The following is a 24,617-nucleotide window of genomic DNA, read 5'->3' as shown; positions in this document are numbered from 1 at the left end:
GGAGAGAGTAACCAACGATTCGGATAGCGTCGGAAGAAATGTTTGGTTTCAACCAAGTTTCAGAGACGAGAATAATGTGGAACAGCGATTGGCAGAACAGGTCACAGAACTCGTCGAAGTGAGCCATTAGCGACTGCGCGTTCGCGTGGGCCACAAAGATCCCGCCGCCAGAACCGGTCCGTCCCATTGTGGCCACGTGTAGGACCGAGCGCGCTCCGTTTACCTGCTGGCCGGAAGAGGGACAAAAGCTGGATTTCGCGGGGCAAGACATATTTACAGGTGTGTCCAAGGTCGTGACTGACTCAAGCGTCTGTGGACTAAAGGTGAGAAACACGCTGGAAGTATCGAAGAAGGGAGTGAAAAGAAAGATGGAAAGTGGCAGTAGTAGTTACGAAAAAGATAGTAGTAGTAGTAGTAGTAGTAGTAGTAGTAGTAGTGGTAGTGGCGAAGATGAAAATAACATATATAGAAAGGTGGTTGTAAGGAGATTCCTGTTAATGGAGAATGTTAATTCCCATTTGACTGACAATATGAATATACATGAGCACTTATCATAGACAAATAAAGAAACAATATTTTTGTGAAACAATTGACTGATTTTAAATAGAGTACTTATGGTACTTATAGAAATAACGGAGCAGTATTTAAGCTAAAAAAATGAAAAGAAAGAATAAAAATTAACTTATATTAGACAGATTACAATATGAGACTTTGTGTCTCGCGAGATTTCGCTCAGTCTTTCAGTTCGAACATGTTTGTCACCGTTTTCCTCCCTCCTTCCATCTTGATTACGATCCTGCCATCCTGGGTCCATACATTTTGAAGGCCAAACTGTGTGATCGCAGCGTTCAAAACTTTTAGTCTTTCGGGCGTCAGATCTTCCCTCAGGGTAACCCCACTCTTGGCGAGTTTTATTTTCTGAGCAAACACTTCAGCTCTTTTCCGGTAAGACACAAATATAATTATTATGGGCCTGGGTTTCATGGCACCTGGTATCCTGCGCCCAACACGGTGGCTTCTGTCAATATCGCCCACGTCGATCTGCACGCCAAGTTTCTCACGCACGAGGCTAATGGCCAGGTCGTCGGTGTTTTCGCGATCGTTTTCAGCTACCCCGAACAAGCGCAAGCTGTTCCTTCGCTGATACTGCTCAATTTCATCGGTGGCAGCAGACAGTTTAGCCTCTAGGTCGGCGGCTTTTTTCTCTTGTGCGGCCAGGGACTTTCTAAGAGACTGGATTTCGGTGCTGTCGCGCCCGACAGACTCTTGCAGTTTGTCCATGACCGCGGCCGTCACAGAGTCCGTGATGGATTGGACGATTACGTCTAGAGTGTCTTTGCTGTGCAGCGCCGCACTCACCTGGGACCGGATGAGCTCCCCGATGTCGGGAAGCGGGGCCTCACCTGCCGAACATTATGAACTGTCTATCATGTCGGTGAAATGTTTCTTCTCTTTCTGTAGTCTTGGCAGTTGTCATACTATACACTGGTCATATAATATGAGTCATGTTGTAAGAATACGTTACCATCGCACGTAAACGTAATGAATAGTGAGAGCAGGCAAGATACCACATACATGTCTCACAAAAATGAAAGCAACAAATAAATGGGTGTGGACTATGTTACAACAAAGGAACTCAAGAGTCGAAACTTCCAAAATGGAATGCAACTTAAAAAAAGTTATGTACATAGGTTTTGGCAGAGCACAGAAAAACTCTTTTGACTTTGAAACTGTTGCATTCATTTGTTACAGCTTATGTATTATGTTTTTGTCATTTCCCTGGGACTGATCACATTCACATTCATTCAAACACCTAAATCGGGCAAGGAGGCATATCTAACTCACTCACCAGGCATACAAATTAAGTGCATCAGTAAGAAATTCCTAACACGACACACATACTGCCATTAATGCAGTGTATGACACACCAGATGTGTTTTCCAGAAGAGGATTCAAATGACTTGTCACCTTGTCATCAAATGTTTGCAGTTCGTATATGAAATCCAATCTCTTTTGGCTGCTAATAGAATTAACTGACATTATAGGTGCCCTTCCTTACACACCGCTGTTGTAAGTGGACGTTACACCACAACACAGACACAAATTTGAATACAGTGAGGAAAAATATGGGCACAAGTAAGAGTTGATCACGGCTTGCCTGTGTGGCAGTCCAACACCATGACCACTCAACCATTAAGCTGCTGCTATTTCGAGCTGCGCTATACTGCACTTCTTGCCCTTTGACCATTGACTGTTTCCAGTTTTCTCTTCTTTTTCCGTAGTGCAATACACCTCCTCCTTCCTGTTTTCAAGCTTGATCTGTGTTCAATTTTTCATGGGCAGTCCACTGGGCCCTCTTACCACTAAATCTGAGGGGATGGTGCAAAGTTTCCCTTGTGAGTACCTTGCACCTCAATGATAATTCTGTGGCTCCTGACAGAATCTTTTTTTTTTTTTTTTTTTTTTTGGTCCATCCTCGTGATAGGTGGTCTGGGGGACTTTGGCCGTTCACTTATGTAAGAAAATGAAAAACCTACAGCAACCCTTATGATGCCATTTATTATATGGTTACTCATTTTGGTGCTTCTGTGCACCATCTTCAGGCACTGGCTGTTGCTGAGGAGGTTAACGCCATGTTGTCTCTCCAACCATTAACATCATGTTGATGGTTGGAGAGACAGCATTGCAGTTACAGGTAGTCTGCAAAACCAGTTATAGATGTTAGCCACTGATTCAACATGTATACGGATTGTGTTAACACCCTCAGCATCAACTATGGCCTGAAGATGACAAGCAACATGCTGCCAACGCTCTCTTGAAAGCACGTATTTATGCAACCGCCACTGACCAGTGAGCCTCACAAACTCGACTCAGTACTCCAGGTTGGTGTCTGTCATTCATTTGCGTAGCGGCATATTTCAGCACAGGCTACACCAGTACATAGTGCCCAGATTGTGACTATAGCAAGACTACTGATATTGTCTGCAAGAGGACTATTACTGATGAGGCTATACCACGAACACAGACTCTATTTAAGTTAAGTAGCAGCTTCATGTAAATAAATAATCGTATTGATCCATGTATGCAATTACCAACCACCCATAACATCATCATCTCCCTTGCTTCCTATGATACAAGACTCTACAGTAGCGATGAGGATAGTTCAGTGGTGGTTGAAGATAATCAACTTGGCCAAAGATTTTGCTTCTTTCTCTTGTGTTTTAGCTTGCAGGGATGATCATGTGAAAGTGTTTGTAACTGATAATTTGTTGTTGTGTTCTTGTATGTATTCCAGGAAAGGAGCTGCAGAACTAATCAAATTTCTATTTTCAGAGCCTTTGCTTGCTTTTTGCTATAACGTATTTGTGTAAACCATGAATTCTCCGCTCTCTCCACCTACCGCCCCCATACTGACGACAGTACAACAACTACTGGCTGCACAACCTATGTCGGGTGCACAACCAACCAACCAAGCCAACAACTGCCACTGACCAGTATACCTACCTCCCGGCAATTTAATGACACACAAGACGAATGGCTCGGACACCTGACTCCGTTCCTAGCACATTGTCAAGTTCATCATGTTCAAGGTACTGTAAACTTACAATACTTCCTTTCTATTGCGGAGTCCCCAGTGTTCAGGTTAATACAGAAACTATTCCCAATCGCGTCTCCTAATAAACTCTGTTATGACCAGGTAATCGCTGCATTACCTAAACACTATGACCAGCAAGTCCAAGTAACTGGAGGTAGATATGAGTTCTTTCATTTGCAGAAGGAGCTGGAATGAACATCCTGCCTATGGTACATAGAATTAATGGGTGTGACCAAGAGGTGTAAATTTAAGTGTAGTTGTGGCAACTTTTACATTGATTTAACAATTCACAATGCAATAACATTCAATGTCCCATACAGTAGAATACAGGAACAGATATTAAAGTTCTCTGATTCATCACTTCCCCAAGTATTGCAAATCTCAGAGCAATATGATTCGGGTGTAACTGTGGCCAATAAGTTTGACCAGGCCCTGATTTGTCAGGTCAAGTCGCCACTTGCTCACAACCGCCTCAAGCAGCTACAACAACAAGCACATATACAGCCGCACGGACAAGCTAGTAGACAGGTAAACAGACCTGTGAATTTTGTGAAGTCTTGCTCTAGATGTTTTGCTCACCTTAAAAGACAGGATTGTCCACCATGTAACACAACAGGTTACACATGTGGAAAAAAGGCCATGTCCAAGCAGTTTGTTTGCAATGGCACAAAACTGCCAATTTTGCCAACTACAGAAAAAATTGTCTCATGCACATGCATTGAATGCTGTGTTTTCAAAACCTACAACAGGTTCTGACAAAAGTAAGAGTAAGGCTGTACCTCCTTCATGTCCTAGTGCTGTGCAACAACATTCTAACGAACTGTTTGTCTCATCATGAACTTCTGGCCATCATGTGGACTTTCAGTTAGACACAGGCGCCTTAGTATCTTTGCTTAACCATGCCACATACAAACAGTTAGGCTCACCATGCCTTTCTAAATCTAGCAAGCACCTCACTGCTTACAACGGACATGAAATTCCAGTGCTTGGACAATGTAGATTGCCTGCTACTTAGAAATCTCACACTAGGACAGTGAATTTTACTGTGTCAAAATCAAGAGACAGTGAGAACATACTCAGCTTAGATGTCTTTGATTTGTTTGGACTTAGCATTGTAGCTAGCTTGCTTAAAGAATTTCCTGGACTATTTTCAGAAGAAATGGGAAAAACTTATAACTTTGTAGTGCATGTTACATTGAAAGACAATACACAGCCTAAGTCCTTCCAGGCCCACCTCATTCTAATTGCTTTACGAGACAAAGTAGCCAGTGAATTTCAAGAATTGCAAGATGATGGTGTAATTGCTCCCATTCAAGCTAGTCAATTGGCAAGTCCTCTCATTTTGTTGCCTAAGCCTTCTGGTCGCATTCGCATTTGTGTTAACTTCAAGCTACAGTCAACCCACAGACACTAGTTGACACTTACCCGTTACCTCGCCCTGAGGAACTCCTAGACAGGCTTGGTGCAGGACTTTCTAAGACAGATTTGTATGATGCCTACCTGCAAATTCCATTGGATGAAGAATCACAGAAAATGTTTGTTGTAAATACACAATTAGGACTGTTCAAGTATTTGCATTTGCCTTTTGGCAGTGCTTCCCCACCCACTATTTTTCAATGTCACTCGGAACAGCTGGCTACAAAAGAGCCATTTTGTTCAAACTACCTCGACGATATTATTGTATTGTGTCATACAGCAGAGAAACACATTGCCAATTTGCATACTCTTTTGAGTGTTGTCAGAAACAGGACTCAAGTGTTGTCTCAGAAAGTGTGACTTTTCACACTGAACCACAGTACTTAGGTCATGTGATAAACAGTCATTAGGGCATGTGATAAACAGTCAGGGTGTGCACCCCCTCTAATCTCATTTGGTTACAATCTGTGACCTGCTTGTTACTTGCAATGTGTCTGAACTGCAGTCAGTACTAGGAGAGATGACATACTCCATTGGCTTTATACTGAATGCTGCTAAGATCACGGATCCATTGCATCACTTGCATCGAAAAATGTGCCTTTGTGTGGAGTAAAGAAAGTCATGACACATTTCAGAAACTCAAAAATTTTTTGCTTAGTGACAGATGTTTAGAGCATTTTGACCCTGCCAAGCCGGTAGTTTTGCAAGTCAACGCTTCTTTGCTTTTGCCTCAAAGTTGTTAACTCACAGCAATTATTCACAAATTGAAAAAGAAGCTCTCACTACGGTATATGGTGTGACCAAATTTCATCACTATTTGTATGGTCGTAAGTTCTTTTTAGTGACAGATCACAAGCCTTAGCAGTCCTTGTTTCATTTGTCGAAGCCTGTTCCTACACGCACCACTCAAAAGTTGCAATGTTGGGTTTTGCTGCTTTCGCAGTATCAGTACGAAATTGTGTACAGACCTATAGCAAAGTATGGCAGTGCAGATGCCCCATCTCGCCTTCTGATTAGGCCACACTCTGAGTTTGGTGCATCTGCCGCATCTGTTGCCAAATTGATGTGCAGAACTCCGAATTGCTGGAATCTTTTCTCTTGCACTACAGAAAAATTGCACAAGCCATGGAAGCAGACCCAAGTTTTTGTTGCATTAAATTCACACTTCTTGGCCGCAGTCATATCCAGAACGCAGTTGTACGCTGATATTTTGTATGTTGGCATAACCTTCTAGTTCAACAGGGTGAGATTCTAGTTCAAAATAACAGTGGACAACCACATTTGTTTATTCCCAAAGTGTTGCCAAAGGATGTGTTGTTATTGCTCCACCAAGGACAACACTGAGGAAAGGAAATTGTCCGCACTAAACAGTTAATGTGACGGCACTGTATTTGGCAGGGCATGGATGCCCATATTAAATGGATGACATCACAGTGTTGCACATGTGCAGAAAACCAATCAGCTCCACCACAGACAGCAGCTTGGCCTAAGGCTCAATCACCGTGGCAACAAGTGCACACTGACTTTGCAGCCCATTCTGGAACACTCATTGGCTCACAGTGGTAGACTCTTTTAGCAAGTTCCCATTTGCGGTGGCTATGGCTTCTACCACATCATGTAGCACCTTCGAGCATTGTCCTCCATATTTTGCATCAAAAGGTTGCCAAAAGTACTCGTGTCGGACAACAAATCACAGTTCACTTCACGTGACCTTTAACAGTTTTGTGAACGAAATGGCATTCATTGTCTAACAAGTGCTTCATTTCACCCCCAGTCCAACAGAGAAGCAGAACGCTTCGCATGCACTTTTAAGCAACAGATGGCCAAGCTTCACACCACCCACAAACAGGAAAAGGCACAGCAATTCATTCTCACCTCCTATCTCTTCCAACCATGAGACGGACCATCACTAGCGGCACTTCTGCATGGCCACCACCATCGGATGCTGCTCCACTTGCTACACCCACCGGCACATAACGCTTTGCGCTGTGCGATCTAGTTCTTTTCAGAGTTTATGGCAACCATGGGCATTGGGAAAGAGGCATGATCAAGGAAGGCATTGGGTCTTTTATGTACTTGATTAGAGGTCCTGATGGTTTGCAGTGCTGCCACCAGTACCAAATTCATGTGTGTTATTTGCCCCGTGATTCTGCTGCTTTTCTTCCTCAAGATTCACAGGCTCACAGGACTGCGTGGCCTCCTCAGCCACACACTGGTGCCATTAGGGCACCCCAGTAGAAGCCCTGCCATCCCTGTTCGCCAACCTGATGGACGTGGACCCGTTGTGGTCGTCATTGTCATCGCTGCCATCATCACCACAGAACGTGCCCTCAGGACTGGACGTGTGCCCTAGCAACAGTTTTCCAGAGGATGTTTCTGTTGTCTCACAAGCCAGATGGTGGGGTACTGTTGCGAGTATGCCATCCTCCACAGTCACAGCTCCTGCCTCATCTGTACATGCAGCATCCTGCCTCCCACACCAAAGTCGTTCGCTTCCTCCCTACATGACAATCGACAATGGCTCTACAGTTAACCAGTGAAAGAAACATATTATTTTTAAGGGCATTTATTAAATCTTATGTGATTTGTTCAAGAACCTTAAGTCCAATGGTCTGTATGCTTGTAGAACAATATATCCCAGAAGGAAAAACATGCCAAAACTCAAGGAGGAGAGAGGGGAGTTAGATTACAGAATAAGCACTGATGGAGTAATAAACTACAAATGGAAGAATAACAGGGCAGTCAAAGCAATTTCTACATGTCATGCACCATCAGATGCATCCACAGTAAGTCGCAGACTGAAAGACGGAACAGCAACGACCAATATTACTTACCCTCTTGTGCTGAAAAATTTCAGTTCCAGTACAAACTATGTGAATAATTTTGATTGACTGTAGTTGGACAACGCTATAGACAGAAAAAGGAAGAAATGGTGAATGAGACTGTTCTTTCACATTGTAAACCACTGTGCCACAAAATGGCTCTGAGCACTATGGGACTTAACATCTGTGGTCATCAGTCCCCTAGAACTTAGAACTACTTAAACCTAACTAACCTAAGGACAGCACACACATCCATTCCCGAGGCAGGATTCGAACCTGCGACCATAGCAGTCACGCTGTTCCGGACTGAGCGCCTTAACCACGAGACCCCTCTGTGTCACAAATGCATTCATTATGCACTAGGAGACTGAAATGGAGCAATTCTTCGATAGAGACTTACATTGAGATGTGCACAAAAGTTTGTTGGTTCCAAAAATAGTTTCAGTGGATACTGCTTCATGCTGTATACATAAAAATATTTTATATCATCTCAGATCAAAGCACACAAGCACACACAGATGAAAGTATTCACCACATAAGCAGTCAACATCACTCATCATTCACTCATCATCTAAACGTACAGTTTGCAATTCAAGAAAAACACTTTTCTGAATTGTGTGGTTGTATTTAGTATGCAAAGTACAAGGGCCGAAAATAGAATTTTATTTTTTATTTAAATTCATTTATTAAAAACTCAAGACAATTATAACTTATTTTTCCACATTGTTTCCAGCTTTGGAAATGCATTTGTCCCAGCTTATGGGCAGCTTTCTGATGCCCCCATCATAAAAAGAATTGGGTCATGTCACCAGCCAATTGTGCATGAAATTTTCCACACTATCATCATCTTCAAATAGTCACCCTCCTAGAGCTTCTTTAAGCAGTCCGAATAAATGGAAAATGCAGGGTGATCAGTCCGGGCTGTAAGGAGGATGATCAAGTGTAGTCCAGTGCATTTCCTGTAGCTTGGAGACAGACAGAGCTGCAGTATGGGGTTGCGCATTGTCGTGGAGGAGGATGATCAGTTAAATCGATTGGTCTCATCTTTTGCGGCAATACGCAACTCTCGTCTTGTTCAACAGTTCGCAGTAGTAAGCAGCACTTTTTGTGCTTCACTCATGCAAAAAATCAATCGGCAAAATGCCTCCCTAAAAAAAAAAAATGTTGAAAGAACCTTGCCAGCTGACATTCGAGTCTCGGATTTCACTGGTGCTGCCTCCCCTTTCCTCCACTACTCCTTACTGCCTTGTTTGGATTCTGAAGTGTGGTGGTGAACCTGTTTCGTCACAGGTGACAATCCAACTCAAAAATGCATCACCTTCTTCTGCAATCCTTACTGTAAGCCTCTGATAGACCTCCAAATGTCTCAACTTCAGATTCTCGGTCAAAAGTTTAGGGACCAATCTGGAACACACTTTACAGGACTGTAGGTCATTTGTGATGATTGCTTGACAGTTCCCATAACTGATTCCAACTTTCTGTGCAATTTCTGAAACTCTCACCCGTCGATCGTCGTCAATAATGTCTTTAACCGCGCAAATGGTTTTTGTCTGTAATGCTGGTCTGAGGACAACTATTGTGTAGCTGATTTTCCACACGTCCTTGTCCCTCCTTGGTCTTTTTATGCCAGGCAAACACATGTGTCCTTGATAATGTTTTATCACTGAACTGTGCAGTCAATCTCTGGCAAACTTCCATTGCTGTAACTCCTTTATGAGCAAGAAATTTGATAATGGAGGGGTGCACCTGTTGCTCAGACATCACGAGCATTACTGACATAATGGCAGGAATTATCTAACAGCACATTCTCCTCACTTGTAACGGTCCCGCCTAAGCATAGCAGAAGTGCGGGGCCAGTACTACCAAATGTTCAAGTTCAGGAACAAAAATCCCGTTTATACAGGGTGTTACAAAAAGGTACGGCCAAACTTTCAGGAAACATTCCTCACACACAAATAAAGAAAAGATGTTATGTGGACATGTGTCCGGAAACACTTAATTTCCATGCTAGAGCTCATTTTAGTTTCGTCAGTATGTACTGTACTTCTTCGATTCACCGCCACGATTTCATAGGGGTTACTCTACCTGTGCTGCTAGAACATGTGCCTTTACAAGTACGACACAACACGTGGTTCATGCACGATGGAGCTCCTGCACATTTCAGTCTAAGTGTTTGTACGCTTCTCAACAACAGATTCGGTGACCGATGGAATGGTAGAGGCGGACTAATTCCATGGCCTCCACGCTTCCCTGACCTCCTTGACTTTCATTTAGGTGGGGGGCTTTTGAAAACTCTTGTCTACACAGCCCCGGTACCAAATGTAGAGACTCTTCGTGCTCGTATTGTGGACGGCTGTGATACATTACGCCATTCTCCAGGGCTACATCAGCGCATCAGGGATTCCATGCGACAGAGAGTGGATGCATGTATCCTCGCTAACAGAGGACATTTTGAACATTTCCTGTAACAAAGTGTTTGAAGTCACGCTGGTACGTTCTGTTGCTATGTGTCTCCATTCCATGATTACTGTGATTTGAAGAGAAGTAATAAAATGAGCTCTAACATGGAAAGTAAGCGTTTCTGGACACATGTCCACATAACATATTTTCTTTCTTTGTGTGTGAGGAATGTTTCCTAAAAGTTTACCATACCTTTTTGTAACACCCTGTATTTGACCCCCTCATACCGTTGTGTCTAACAAATGGCCAAAAACTGTTTCAAGATATACCACGAAAATTAAGAAAGTTATGCCAAAGTTGAACCACCAACTATCGAGCTTGTATACCATAATGGCATGATGGTTAGCTGCGATGACCACAATTAGCTAATATTTTGTTGTTAACATAAATTTTTACAAATCTACCGCAGAAAGCATAACACAGTAATACAACTAACGTCTTATAAGTGTATGAGATTTCAAAGATTTAAATTATTGCTCATACCCGTATAGGGCAAAATTTTATGGTGTTTACCTGCCCCTCGAAGAGTTAAGCCAAACAAAATTTGAACAAAGCGAAAATGGAGGGTAAGGAGAGTAACAAGATAAACATTCAATGAATTGGAAGTACCATTCTGCCATGTGATCTTTCTAATAACTCTGAGAAGTTTTGAGTTTTTGTCATATATAATATGAGGAAGCTGGTCATTAATCTATTCGCTCACTAAGTGACTATACTGACACCGAATTTGGTCTCCTGAAGCTGTCTCACTGAGGAAGACCATAATATGATCCCTCCTTTCAATCATCATACAAATAACAAAGTAGCGTATATTGAGATAAATGATTGCAGAATAGAAAAGCAACTACAATTGCTTAGTAGTGGGAACACTTCTGGGCCAGTTGAGACACCTATAAGATTCTACAGAGATTTTACGAAAAACAGCCAACCAACTTGTTCCCCTTCTAGCAACAGTTTAGAAAGAAGTACAGTCATTCCCAATTTCAAGAAGGGTTGTAGGACAGACGCATAGGCGTACTTTGTAGATATGCATCTGTTGTAAAATTATGGGACATGGATTACGTTCATGAATAATGACATTTTTGGAGGGTGAAGATCTCCTCCATGCAAATGAACATCGGTTCCACAAATAGAGGTATTGTGAAACTTAGCTCACTTCATCAGCTCACCTCTGCACTCAGGTTGAAGCTATGTCCCTCAAATTCACAAAGGCATGTGATACAGTTGCACACTGTCATTCAGTGAGCAAAATACATGTTTAATGAGCTTTGGACCAGATTTGTGACTGGATTTGAGACTTATTTGTAGACAGAAATTCACACATCACTCTTAACGGAACAAAACTGACAGATGTCAAGGTAATTTCCAGAGTACCCGAAGAAAGACTTCTTAATTTTCTATCTTTCTATAATTTCTTCAGCACTAGTCTGAATTTCATAACCAATAAATGTGTGGTCAGAGTGGAAATGCTTTGCAGTTTAAACTCCTGTATGAAAATCTGTCTTTCCATATTATCTGCATGAAATCTTCCAGGGTTCTTATATAACTTCTTTCATGATTCTTAAATCAATGAAGAAACTGCAAAATTCAACTAGGCATCTTTCTCTTTTATTCCTTTTCCCCAGTTCATGTTCTCTTATTAGTTCCCTTTCTCATTCTTTTCCTATTATAAAATTCCGTTAGCCAACCACAATTAAAATGTTTGTCTCCCTTAATAAATAAATTCTTTTATCTCATCATACATTTTTTTCAATCTCTTCATCATCCATGGATCCATTGGTCATACATCCTTGTACAACTATGGCTGACTGCAACTTTATGTCTACCTCAGTTCAGCACAATTCATGCACACTTGTATTCTATTTATGGTAATTCTGGTATTTCTTATACTACTTCTGCAGCTACATGAAGCACCTACACATCAATTATGCAATTATGCAATTCAGCAGTAGCACATTGAAAAAATTGCTTTATAATTAAATAATAACCTTACGTGTTACATGTGAGAAGACACCTAAAGTCTGTCTTGTTACGGTTGAAACATCAAGCCGATGCTCTCGTGGAATATTCTCTTCTCCGGGTTGCTTCAAACACAGAACAGACTCTGAGAGTGTGAGAGAAACATGTGTCTTTTGCCCCAAAGCTCTAGGAGAGACAAAAAGAATTGCCATTACAAACACAAAAAATATTTTACATTAGGCTACTCATCATTATGTGTATCTATACTAAACAAAATTGTGAGTGACTAACGTAATAAACTGACATTTCTCACTTCAGTAAAATTCTGAAAATTCAGGTATGTCTCCAAAGCCAACTGATTACACAAAGATAGCAGAGATGCTGAGTCACACATTGGCACAACGAAAAGACTATCACAATTAAAGCTTTCAGACACAAACACACAACTGAAACCACAATGTTACATTCTATCCTAGATTTTCCATCGTTTGATTACACAATGAGGTATAGCCAGAAAAACAGTGGAACAGAATAATACAACAAATCTTCAATGAGTTTCACATAGGAGGCCAAGTGTCTCAAAGTGTCTAACATCCTTATAACTGCCCAAATATGACTGGATGAACCTTGAGGAACTTTTGTTTTCAAGGCCAACCAACAAGTTTAGCAATAATAGTGTTATTTATGACACACAATATTAGAAGGGTTAGCATAATGAAAAACAGGTGAAACTTGTGCACACCATAATGGTGCAGCACTTGGCATTTCAAGAAGTCAATATAGGGCAACAACCTGTTGGAACTACATTCATGTATAGTACATAAATAAAACAGCACACTTTGTGATACGTTTAGAAAGATGAACACAAGTCACTCACTGGACTTGCATACATCTGCACCAGCTTACAGTATTAGTTTCAGTTGTGATCAGTGAACAAGTATAGATAATGAATGTGAATAAACACGCCAGAACAAGAAATTGAATCATATCATTTTACATCTGGACGTGAGTATTAACAACTATAACTTACAAAATTGTTAAGGCTTTTGTGGCCACTTGTTGACAAACTGCCTATTGGCTTCTGTCTCGGGTTCTTCGGCCGACATTCATCTAATTATTTTTCTGGCGTTTCGCCAGCACGAGTGACTGGCATTGTCAAAGCTTCACCCTCCATTGCCGGTGGTGAACTGGAGCCGAGCTTGCAGCCGCAGACTATATGTACCTGGCACGCCAACGTCCGAGGGCTTCTCCGCGGTTATTTCCGGTGCGGTTCTCCTCTTGCTACCTGCGACGGTCGTTCGCTGCAGTACGGGAAGCCAGGATCCGTTTACCTTAAGGCTTTCCTCTTTCTTGTTCAAACTGTTGGTGTGTTTTTGTATTGCTACAGCTTCTCTGAAGAAGCGCGTGTGGTAGTGCTTCTCTACAGCCAGAACTTCCATGTCGGAGAATTTTATTACGTGGTCGGTCTCATTCAGTGCGTGCTCTGCCACGGCCGATTTCTCCAGGTGGAGATGGTGGAGAAATCGGCTGTGGCAGAGCACGCACTGAATGAGACCGACCACGTAATAAAATTCTCCGACATGGAAGTTCTGGCTGTAGAGAAGCACTACCACACGTGCTTCTTCAGAGAAGCTGTAGAAATACAAAAACACACCAACAGTTTGAACAAGAAAGAGGAAAGCCTTAGGTTAACGGATCCTGGCTTCCCGTACTGCAGCGAACGACCGTCGCAGGTAGCAAGAGGAGAACCGCACCGGAAATAACCGCGGAGAAGCCCTCGGACGTTGGCGCGCCAGGTACATATAGTCTGCGGCTGCAAGCTCTGCTCCAGTTCACCACCGGCAATGGAGGGTGAAGCTTTGACAATGCCAGCCACTCGTGCTGGCGAAACGTCAGAAAAATCATTAGATGAACATCGGCCGAAGAAGCCGAGACAGAAGCCAATAGGCAGTTTGTCAACTATAACTTATCTTGAGAAGAGCTTCCTCCAAATAATGTAGAGAATATCTTTGCAAAGAGGTTAGTGTTACTTCCTGTTAGTGACAATATGATAGTGCAGAGCCTTTGTTTTTCTGGTTACGATGCAAAGTTCTGTCCTTTGGACATGCAAGCATGTCCAAAGGAACTCTGCATCATAATCAGACTAGCACAGGCACTGCAATATCATATTTCTCTGCCAATACCAGGCAATCGGCTTTCAAGTACAACGTCTGACCTGTACAGGAATATACATAATGGAGTACAGGTCATAGACGAATGGTTGACGACAAATGGAGGTTTAGGTCTGGCCGTGAGTCATACACAGATAGCTAAACGGTATGGCGACTGCCCGCCCATGATAAGCAGGAAATCTGGGTTTGAGTCCTGGTCCAGCATAAATTCTCATTATTGTCATTCCATTCTACAGCTGATGGTTGTCCTTATCCACAATGCCAGAGACAAGGTCATAAGAGATTGAGCATAAGCTTAGATTGGACAATAATGGTGAATAAAATCAGCAGAGTCAATTTCAAAGGACCCATCTGGGTATCACCTTAAATAATTCAGAGAAACCACAGAAAACCTACAAGACATTATTCAATCCTATTTCTGTCAAACTAATACCACTAGAGCCTTCAACACAGCACTGAGTCACTTGGATTGGCGAGAGTGGTGATACAAAACTTTGAGTGCTCACTACTCTCACGTTACTTCCATGACTGTCAAACTGAGAACAATTTGACTGCTAATTTCAATACAAATCCACTGTCTAAGGCAGTACTTAACAACGCTTTTTTATTTTGTTGGTGTTGCCATCTTCAAACTGAAGAGTGATTCGATATAGCTTTCTATGCTGACCTATCCTGTGCAAGCCTCTTCATCTCTGCATGGTTACTGCGACATACATTAGTCAGTTTGCCATAAAGTTCTTTTCTTCCAATTCAGTCAGTTACCCAACCTGCTCATCCTAACCTTTATCAGTATTCCATAGCACCTACATAGAGCTCCTACACATATTTTGTCTGTACTGTTATCATTCATAGCTCTCTTACATTAGAGCCTACAGTAAAGACAAATATCTCCAGAAAAGAGTTTGTAATGCAAATTTACGCTCGATGTTAATACATTTCTCTTTTACAGAAATTCTTTTCTTGCTGACTGCAACACAACAAATCGTCTACTTTTAGTGTTTCATGTATTAATCTAATTCCTCAGTGATGACTGATTTAATTTAAATAAAATGGAGTGCTGAAAAGTAACATCTCCGAATTTTTTATTTTCTTCTCAGTATTGGTTAAGGTATGTCATGCAAATTACTTAGTCAATTTTCCCATTTCGTTGACGCAAGTTGCAACCCTCTGCTGCTAGTGGGCTCCAAATTTGTGGAGTGTAATATAGCAGTCTGTAAAAGTAACAATTTCAATGAATGAGAAAGAGTGTTCGAGGCTCTCAGAAAAGAAAGCATGAATTCAAAGAGTTTGTCCACACATGGAGCACCCTTTCCTTCAGCATGACAATGCCAGACCACACACGAGCACTGTGACGCCTGCAGCAACCCAACACCTGGGGCCCTCTGTCATCAATAAACCTCCACACAGTCCCAACTTGACTTCATCCGATATTCAACTGTTTCCAGAACTTAAAGAATATCTCTGAGGACTTCTCTTAGATAGCTAAGAAGCAGTTCAAGCAGAGATGAGATTGTGGTTCCATCAACGAAGTCAACCATCTATAATGACAGTATCAACAAACTGTTCTCTCTTTGGGACAAAAGTGTTTATTACTACGTTGAGAAATAAATATGTAGACACAAAGAAAAAAGATGTAGAATGTTAATAAAGTTTGTTTTATTTTTAAAAAACCTTAAATGTTTTCACATAAAAAATTCAGAGGCACTGATCTTCAACATGTCGTCATGTATTTAATCACCTCTTCCCTCTTTTTTTTGCTGTTATAAGCTCTCTTCATGATACTACCTATTCTATTCAACTGCTCTTCCAATTTCTTCATTATCTCTGTGGTTTGCCGATGAGACTGTAATTCCGTCAAAGCTTTTATTTCTTCTTCCTGAACTTTAGTTCTATGAATTAATTTTCTCTTTGGATTCCTTCACTGTTTGCTCAATGTATAGATTGAATAAAATCAGGGGCAGGCTACAAATTCGCACCACTTTTTTCTAAACTACTGCTTCTCATTCATGCCCATCTCTTATAAATGTAATATGATCTTTAACTAGTTACATTCAGAATTTCAAAGTGTGTATTTCTGTCAACTTTGTGAAAAGGGTTATCTAAATTTACAAATGCTATAAACATAGATTTGCCTTTCCTTAACTGATCTCCTACTATAAGTCCTAGGGTGTGTTCTTACATTTCTTTGGAATCCAAAGTGGTTGGTCTCTATCATTTTTTTCTGTTCTTCTGTGAACAGTATGTGCCAGTATTATGCAGTCATGACTTATTAAACTGAGAGTTCTATAATATCCAAACCTGTCACCTATCTTCCTTGTAATTAGGATTACTACATTCTTGTTTAGGTCTACCAACTGAGCTACCCAAGCACGACTCACGCCCCGTCCTCACAGCTTTACTTCTGCCAGTATCTCATCTCCTACCTTCCAAACTTTACAGAAGCTCTCCTGCGAACCTTGCAGAACTAGCACTCCTGAAAGAAAGTGAAAATTTCATTCTAGAAACATCCCCCAGGCTGTAGCTAAGCCATGTACCAGCAATATGCTTTCTTTCAGGAGTGCTAGTTCTGCAAGGTTCGCAGGAGAGCTTTGGAAGGTAGGAGACGAGGTACTGGCAGAAATAAAGCTGTGAGAATGGGGGGTGAGTCGTGCTTGGGTTGCTCAGTCAGTAGAGCACTTGCCCGCGAAAGGCAAAGTTCCCAAATTTGAGTCTCGATCCGGCACACAGTTTTAATCTGCCGGGAAGTTTCAAGTATTAATCTGTTGAGGAAGATGTGACAATTTTTTATTATGAATGACAAGAAAAGAAATAGAGCAGAGTCCCAGTAAAAAGAACCCTGTATCCGAACATGAAAAATGTTAGTCTAAGTATGGAAAACTGTGCAGTAAACTGCTGTACACACACACTACTTTAATTTACACAGCACTGTAAACATGTATTAGAAATATTGGCAAGAAAACATTAGGTTTAAACAATGCATAACAATGAAAGAAAAGTTGGCAACCTTACTAAAATACAGTGGACATTTTAACCCTACTGTTTAAATGACAAAAACTCAGTCATTGTTTTTAGGTGTAATGAAGACAGTCTGTTATATGACACATAACTGTGCCATCATCTCATAAATACCAAATCAGCAGGTGTCATAGTGGGCTGTTGCTCCAAATAATGTAGCGGGATGTCAAGAGCTTCTGCTGTGTCACTGTATGGCACCAGCTATCCTTTGTCGTTTTTAGGCTCATTGTCACTTCTGCCACAGCAGTCCTCTTCTTCCTGGTCTTGAGTCAGAGCAGCAACTAAATCAGTGTCAGTAAGGTTCTCCACACATGCCCCATCTGATGCAATTCACTCATTTACGTCTCCTTCATTATCTTCTTCACATCCAGGGATTGCTGTATCATTTGTAGTAGATTTTCTTCTTCATTTTCAACTAGATTGTCCTGAAATTCAAGAGATGTCCACAGTTTTCTCCACAATTTTCTCTGAGTATTTTCTGAAATATTCTGCCAAGCCTCAGCAGCCCAATAAACAACATCCCTCAGATTGGTCTTTTTATTTTTGTCCACTAAAGGAATGTTATCATATTGGATCAGCATTCTTAAAAAGTGTTTTCTGTACATCAGTTTTAATGTTTGCAGTACACCATGGTCCACTGACTGTAGAAGTGGTGTAACATTCGGCGACAAAAACTTCGCCATAATTTCTCCATTACATAATTCCTCAGTGTTGAGATAAGATGGTGCGTTATCAATCAATAGGTTTGCATGAGGAGACAAATGATTTTCCATAGAAAACCGTCGAACAGAGGGAACAAAATGGCCATGAATGCATTCTTTTAACAGCTTCCCAACCATCCATGCTTTTCTCTGGTTGCGATAGTATACAGGGAAGGACTTCGTGTTGCAGTTTTTAAAAGCAGATTTTCCGATCAGCATTAAAGGCAGCTTGTGGTTACCAGCTGCGTTGCTGCACGCTAACAAAGTCACACGTTCTCTGCACATTTTAAAACCAGGAGCATGGTCTTCTGCTTTTGATGCCAGTCTTTTTGTTGGTAATGTCCTAAAATTAAGGCTAGTCTTGTCAGTGTCAAATTTGTTGGGGAGAATGCTTTCCCTCTCTTATCGTTTTTTCAAACTCACCCAAATATTCCTTCGCTACATCACGCTCAGGAGAAAACTTCTCTCCAGTGATTGTTAGCTGAACGATTGCATGATGTTTCTTGAATCTGTCCAACAACTCTTACTCACACTAAAAGACTCATCACCATTCATTTACTTGTTCAGGTAAACAGCCTTCTCCTGAACCAGTGCTCCACTCAAAGGAGCTCCCCTTTCTCTTTCCTGCATACACCAAAGGAAAAGAGCTTCATCCACTCTATCATACTAGGAATTTCGAGTGTTTTTCCCGAAGACGTTGCACAGGACTGTTCAAGCTCCACTAAACTAGTACTACCAATCTTACAGGTGGGAACAGGGAACTAGCCACAAGCTATCGAGGGGGGGGGGAGGGGGGGCGGGGTAAACTGCTTTCTCTTTGAAGGAATGAGTTATCAATTTATGGTATTTTCAACCTTAATGTGTTAATTTTGGTTTTTGCTTTTTATTAGAGCTTACATCAACTGCTAATGAATTATTTGATAAGGTCTTGATATACACAGACGATAATAGTCAAGAGAATCAATGAAATATGAATATAAATGCTAAGACAGACCTTTTTGTTTTAGGTCTGTGTTCTAAAGGATGTATAGAAATACAAGTGGCTGACAGCCTGATCAATAAAGACGATGGCTTCACTCTCAGTAAAGTGTAGAAGCCAGTGCACAGCCAACTGAAGTCAAAATTCCACATGCAACAGGGAAAGCAGAAGCACTGAGGGACAGGAGTTCACTAGCAGCATATGACAATCACATTCCCCCATCAATCCACCTCACGCAGTATGCGGCCAGGTAATGAGGGAAGTGATGTGGAGCAATAAGAGTACAAAGGAGGCACAACATAGTGAAGATTCTCCTTCTACAGGTATCACCTAAAGGTCATGTCAAGGAACACCGACAAAATATCGTGTTACATAAATGACTGCACTTGGCCGGACTCCCCAAGAGCTATGCAAATAGATCCTTAGTTGTAGATGAGAAAAATCACTGCAGTGAGGAAAGAGTATCAAATTAAGCTAATCGCAAATTTGTGTGTTGACAGGAAATATTATCGATAGGTGCGGTATGACACCTGACCCATAAAGCTATTACTTATCAAACAACAGAAACCAGGATGGAATGTAACAATACCAGAGAAGGAAAGTTGCTACTCACCATATAGCACAGATGCTGAGTCGCGATAGGCACAAAAAAAAAAAAAAAAAAAAAAAAAAAAAAAAAAAAAAAAAAAAAAAAAAAAAAATTCACACAATTATAGCTTTCGGCCATTAAAGCCTTTGTCTGCAGTACACACACACACACACACACACACACGCACACGCACACGCACACGCACACGCACGCAACTTTCACACGTCTCAAGTTGTGCAAGTTGTGTTTGCGTGAGTGTGTATGTGTGTCTACTGCTGACAAAGGCCTTAATGGCCAAAAGCTATAATTGTGTGAATATGTGGTCTATCACGACTCAGCATCTCCACTATATGGAGAGTAGCAACTTTCCTTCTCTGGATCATTACTTATATAAGCCATGGTCAACCATCCTGAAGTAAGTGCTTGGGAAAATCCTAGTAGTGGCAGAGAAAGTGATTATATAGTTGTCCAGATTTAAAGAAGTTTATAGATTGATGTTCAAAACCATTGGATAATAAGAAAATAAACAAAAAGATTTTGGTATTTTGTATTAGGTTAGCTTTCTCTCTTACTACTTTTCGGTTACCGTGAAAGAAAGAGTAGGTTTATGGGAGTATTTTATAATGTCTGAGTGTTTTAATCATAATTATTAGACATTCATATTTTGTTGATGTGTGGGGGGATAGATTCTCTATACAAGGATGACGTTATTGAAGCAGAGGTATGATTTTTGTGTTGGGGTGGATGCGTCAGTTGCAACAGAGGAAATAACAGCCAATTTTGTGGACCTGTGGGGTTGAAGCTGTCAGTGTCTGTTCTGTAGAACTGATGAGCACCTGTAACCTATAGCCCACAGGTGAAAAACACCACAGAGAAGGATCCTGAAGTGGGGAGAAAGAAGGGTACCTGTCTTCTGTTGTTCTTCAGTCCTGGTTGCTCTGTCCTGTTCATGTTCTGTTTTTACTTTCACATTGGGAAGGCCTGTTTGGACGTTCTCTCTCTCTCTCTCTCTCTCTCTCTCTCTCTCTCTCTCTCTCTCTCTCTCTCCCCCTCTCTCTCTTTTCAATGGGGCTCTATTCCGTCCTATCCACTATCACACATTCTACCACAGAACCCTTCCCATTTAACATACAACTCAATTCATGAGATCCCTCAGTTGATGGATAGTCACATGGTTAGTAGTTGGCTAAGTACGCAAGGGTAAAAAAAAAAAAAAAAAGATTATATGTAGATGCTGTGACTTACCAAACGAGAAAGTGCTGGTAGAAAGAGACAATAAAAAACACACAAACACACACACAACTTTTTGCCTTTACATTTGTCTGCTTGTGTCTGTATGTGTGCAGATGGATATGTGTGTGTGAGTGTGCGAGTGTATACCTGTCCCTTTTTCCCCCTAAGGTAAGTCTTTCCGTTCCCGGGATTGGAATGACTCCTTACCCTCTCCCTTAAAACCCACATCCTTTCGTCTTTCCCTCTCCTTCCCCCTTTCCTGATGAAGCAACCGTGGGTTGCGAAAGCTTGAAATTATATATATTAGAGAGAGAGAGAGAGAGAGAGAGAGAGAGAGAGAGAGAGAGAGAGAGAGAGAGATATTAACTTAAATGATATCAATTAATTAATAAAAGAGTACTACAGCTCCTAGACTGGATTCTGTCAAGTTAAGAGCATCAAAATACCCTGAAGTGAAAATAGTCATGAGAAATGTTATGCACATATACAGATGGCAGTAGTACTATGTACCCAAGGTATAAAAGGGCAGTGCGTTGGCACAGCTGTCATTTGTACTCAGGTGATTCGAGCGAAAAGATTTCCGACGTGATAATGGCTACACAACAGGAATTAACAGACTTTGAACATGGAATAGTAGTTGGAACTAGACACATGAGAATTGCATTTTGAAACTACTTAGGGAAGTCAGTATTCTAAAACGCAAAATGCCAAGAGTGTGTCGAGAATATTAAATTTCGGGATTATGTCAAGAATATTAAATTTCAGGATTACCTCTCATCACGGACAACACGGAAGTTTGCTTCATAGCTGAATATCAGCATGGAAGCAAAATATCCTCTTCCAGTGCTTCCTGTATTGTGATGCAAAATTGAAAGTGCCAGCCACCCATAATCTTCCTGTTTTAACTGTTGCACAAGCTGCACATGGTATGGTTTGAAATGCATCCGCCATTGCAAAATCTTCCCAAAAGTTTGCTGTGGTATTCCAAGTTCATGCGAGGACCACGAACAAAACCATCACTCACCCTCTGCACCATTGCATCTGGCAGATTTGGTCAACTGGCACTTTTCTGTTTACAGACAACCTGGGTCTCTAAATTGTCGATACCAATGCAGAATGCCCTGTTTACATAGCAGTTCTTTATCATAATTCCTTCTGAATGCACACCGCACTGTGGTAACAGATAAACATCTCACATATTCCAACATACAAATTTTTTCCTTGTTCTGTCACTATTTGGTCAAGGTGCTGCACTTGTAAAACCAACTGGTGGCCGTAATGCAAACTTTGCAACACTCATTTTGAATGATATCAGTAAACTAAAAAACAATATTGTGATTTTCTAGTTATCACAGTTCTGAGTAAACTGCTCAGGTGCTTGAGTCAATGAGGTGATTGTTCCGTACTCCACACTACTTCCCATCCCACATGAAAATGGAGTTTACTTTACAAATAGCCCTTATATTCTGATAAAACTTTGAATGCCTTGTATAACTGAAGATATGGCGAGAAGATAAATCTGTTGCTTTGAAAATAAAGTTATGTTTCTTCCAGCTCCCCTATCAGGCAAATACAAAGGCCAGAAATGTTGTATTAGGCTACAAACCACAAAAAGATTATTTAAAAATTATAATTTTTCTACTCACTTGGTAATTTTTAGTTTTCCTACTTCTATGTTACCAGGTGCTTTGTCCCATTTGTTAGCTACATATTTTGGAACCTGAAATTAAATGCGTTATTAATATCTACATGAATATGCAAATACTGCAAATGAACTGAATAATACATCATCTAAAATGCTATTTATGTACAAACTGCACAGTTGTCTTAACTCAGCTCTGGGTTATGGAATAAATGTCTGACACACAAAACAAACCTCTTAGTACTTTCAGTTCTACAAAATGTTAAGAGTTATTATTTACTTAAAACAGTAAAAATTTCCAGAATCCCATAGTGTACATTTTTGCACTTAACAAAAAAAAAAAAAAAAAAAAAAAAAAAAAAAAAATTATAGCTAACAGACCTACATAGCAGGGTAAGTCGAAGCACAAACACTAAGTGGAGCTACTAATGTGAACCTCCTCTCTTTATATTGGACTGTAGGTTTTTTGAAGGTGGTGAAGTAATGGCATACTAATTCATTCGTTCATCATGTTCCATAGATCCACTCAGGCAGAGAAATAACTTGTGTGTGTGTGTGTGTGTGTGTGTGTGTGTGTGTGTGTGTGTGTGTGGGAGGCAGTTGGGACCGGGCAGGGGGGCAGCCTAGATTTGTGTGGCAGGGGCTTTCAATGGGAAGTTCTTTTTGTAGTTTTATTTGTTTTTTATTGTAATATATATGGTATGGGTGTATGTATTTCTATCAATCAATGGAAAATCCAGGATGGAATGTGACAATACTATGAAAGTCATTACCATATAGCGAAGATGCTGAGTCACAGATAGACATAACAAAAAGACTGTCACAAACAAAACTTTCAACCGAAAGCTTTATCTGTGACAGTCTTTTTGTTGTGCCTATCTGCGACTCAGCATTTCTGCTATATGGTGAGTAGCGACTTTCACAATATTGTATATATGTTTCTAGTTGTTTACGTATATCGAAACATGATGATGTAAGTTGTCATGAATTTTGGGGGTTGGACAAAAATATGGATACACTATAATAAAAGCATGTCTCAACATAAATGCATCTGCAAGCCAAACATGCAGATTGCGCTGTTGTATTTGATCACAAACGGCACCTGTGCAATGTACTCAATATGTGGCAGACATGTCAATCATGATCAGAACAGTGGTCTGTATAGTTGTGAGTACATTGTCAAAGCTAAGTGAATTCAAATGTGGGCAAATTGTTAGTGCTTATATGGTGGGTGCTTTTCTAATTGAGGCAGTCGACACGTTTTGTGTTTCAAAAGGCACCATACTGCAGATTTACACTGCAATCAGGGAAGTTGGAAAAAACATCATCCACCAAGTCACAACATGCATGAAAGTATGCGTTGAGTCATCATGTCAAATGATCACTGAAGAGGACTGTGGTGAAAAATTAGACAATGACAGCTGCAAAAGTATCTGCAGTACTGAATGTCACACTCATTGACCCTATCGGCATCAAAACAAGATGGGAATCACAGGGTGAGCTGAAAGAACTGGAATTCCAAAACCGTGGTGTGTGTGGTGGTGGTTAGTGTTTAACGTCTCGTTGACAACGAGGTCTCTAGAGACGGAGCGCAAGCTCGGGGAGGGAAGGATTGGGAAAGAAGTCGGCCGTGCCCTTTCAAAGGAACCATCCCGGCATTTGCCTGAAACGATTTAGGGAAATCACGGAAAACCTAAATCAGGATGGCTGGAGACGGGATTGAACCGTCGTCCTACCGAATGCGAGTCCAGTGTGCTAACCACTGCGCCACCTCGCTCGGTGAAATTCCAAAACCATTCATCAATAATGCAAATGCTTGTAACAGGACAATTAGGTATCTGAAGCCATAAAACATGGACTACGGAGCAATGATTGGTTGGTTGGTTGAAAAGAGGGGCAAAGGGAACAAACTACGAGGTCATTGGTCCCTTGTTCCTAATAAAATAATGCCACAAGTGTGAGAATAAAACAGACGAGACATATAACACAAAACGGAAAGAAAGGAAAGACCACATGAACGAAGGAAAGGCAGTGA

The 24,617-nt window shown here is 41.0% G+C and overlaps 1 protein-coding gene across 1 annotated transcript in view; it reads right to left on the bottom strand.

Annotated features, from left to right (window-relative positions):
- The window catches only part of LOC126336297 (general transcription factor IIF subunit 2), an 87,612-nt gene that overhangs the window by 21,230 nt on the left and 41,765 nt on the right, over nt 1–24,617 (bottom strand). The window contains exons 3-4 of the mRNA XM_049999834.1: nt 22,587–22,660; nt 12,287–12,438 (exon numbers count right to left, since the gene is read on the bottom strand). Coding sequence (XP_049855791.1) covers nt 12,287–12,438; nt 22,587–22,660 — 226 coding nt within the window. The remainder of the gene's footprint in view (nt 1–12,286; nt 12,439–22,586; nt 22,661–24,617) is intronic.

The sequence above is a fragment of the Schistocerca gregaria genome, chromosome 2 (assembly GCF_023897955.1).
Source record: "Schistocerca gregaria isolate iqSchGreg1 chromosome 2, iqSchGreg1.2, whole genome shotgun sequence".
Taxonomy (NCBI): Eukaryota; Metazoa; Arthropoda; class Insecta; order Orthoptera; family Acrididae; genus Schistocerca; species Schistocerca gregaria.
The sequence above is the reverse complement of the archived record's forward strand: the minus strand, read 5'-3'. Positions and strand labels throughout refer to the sequence as shown.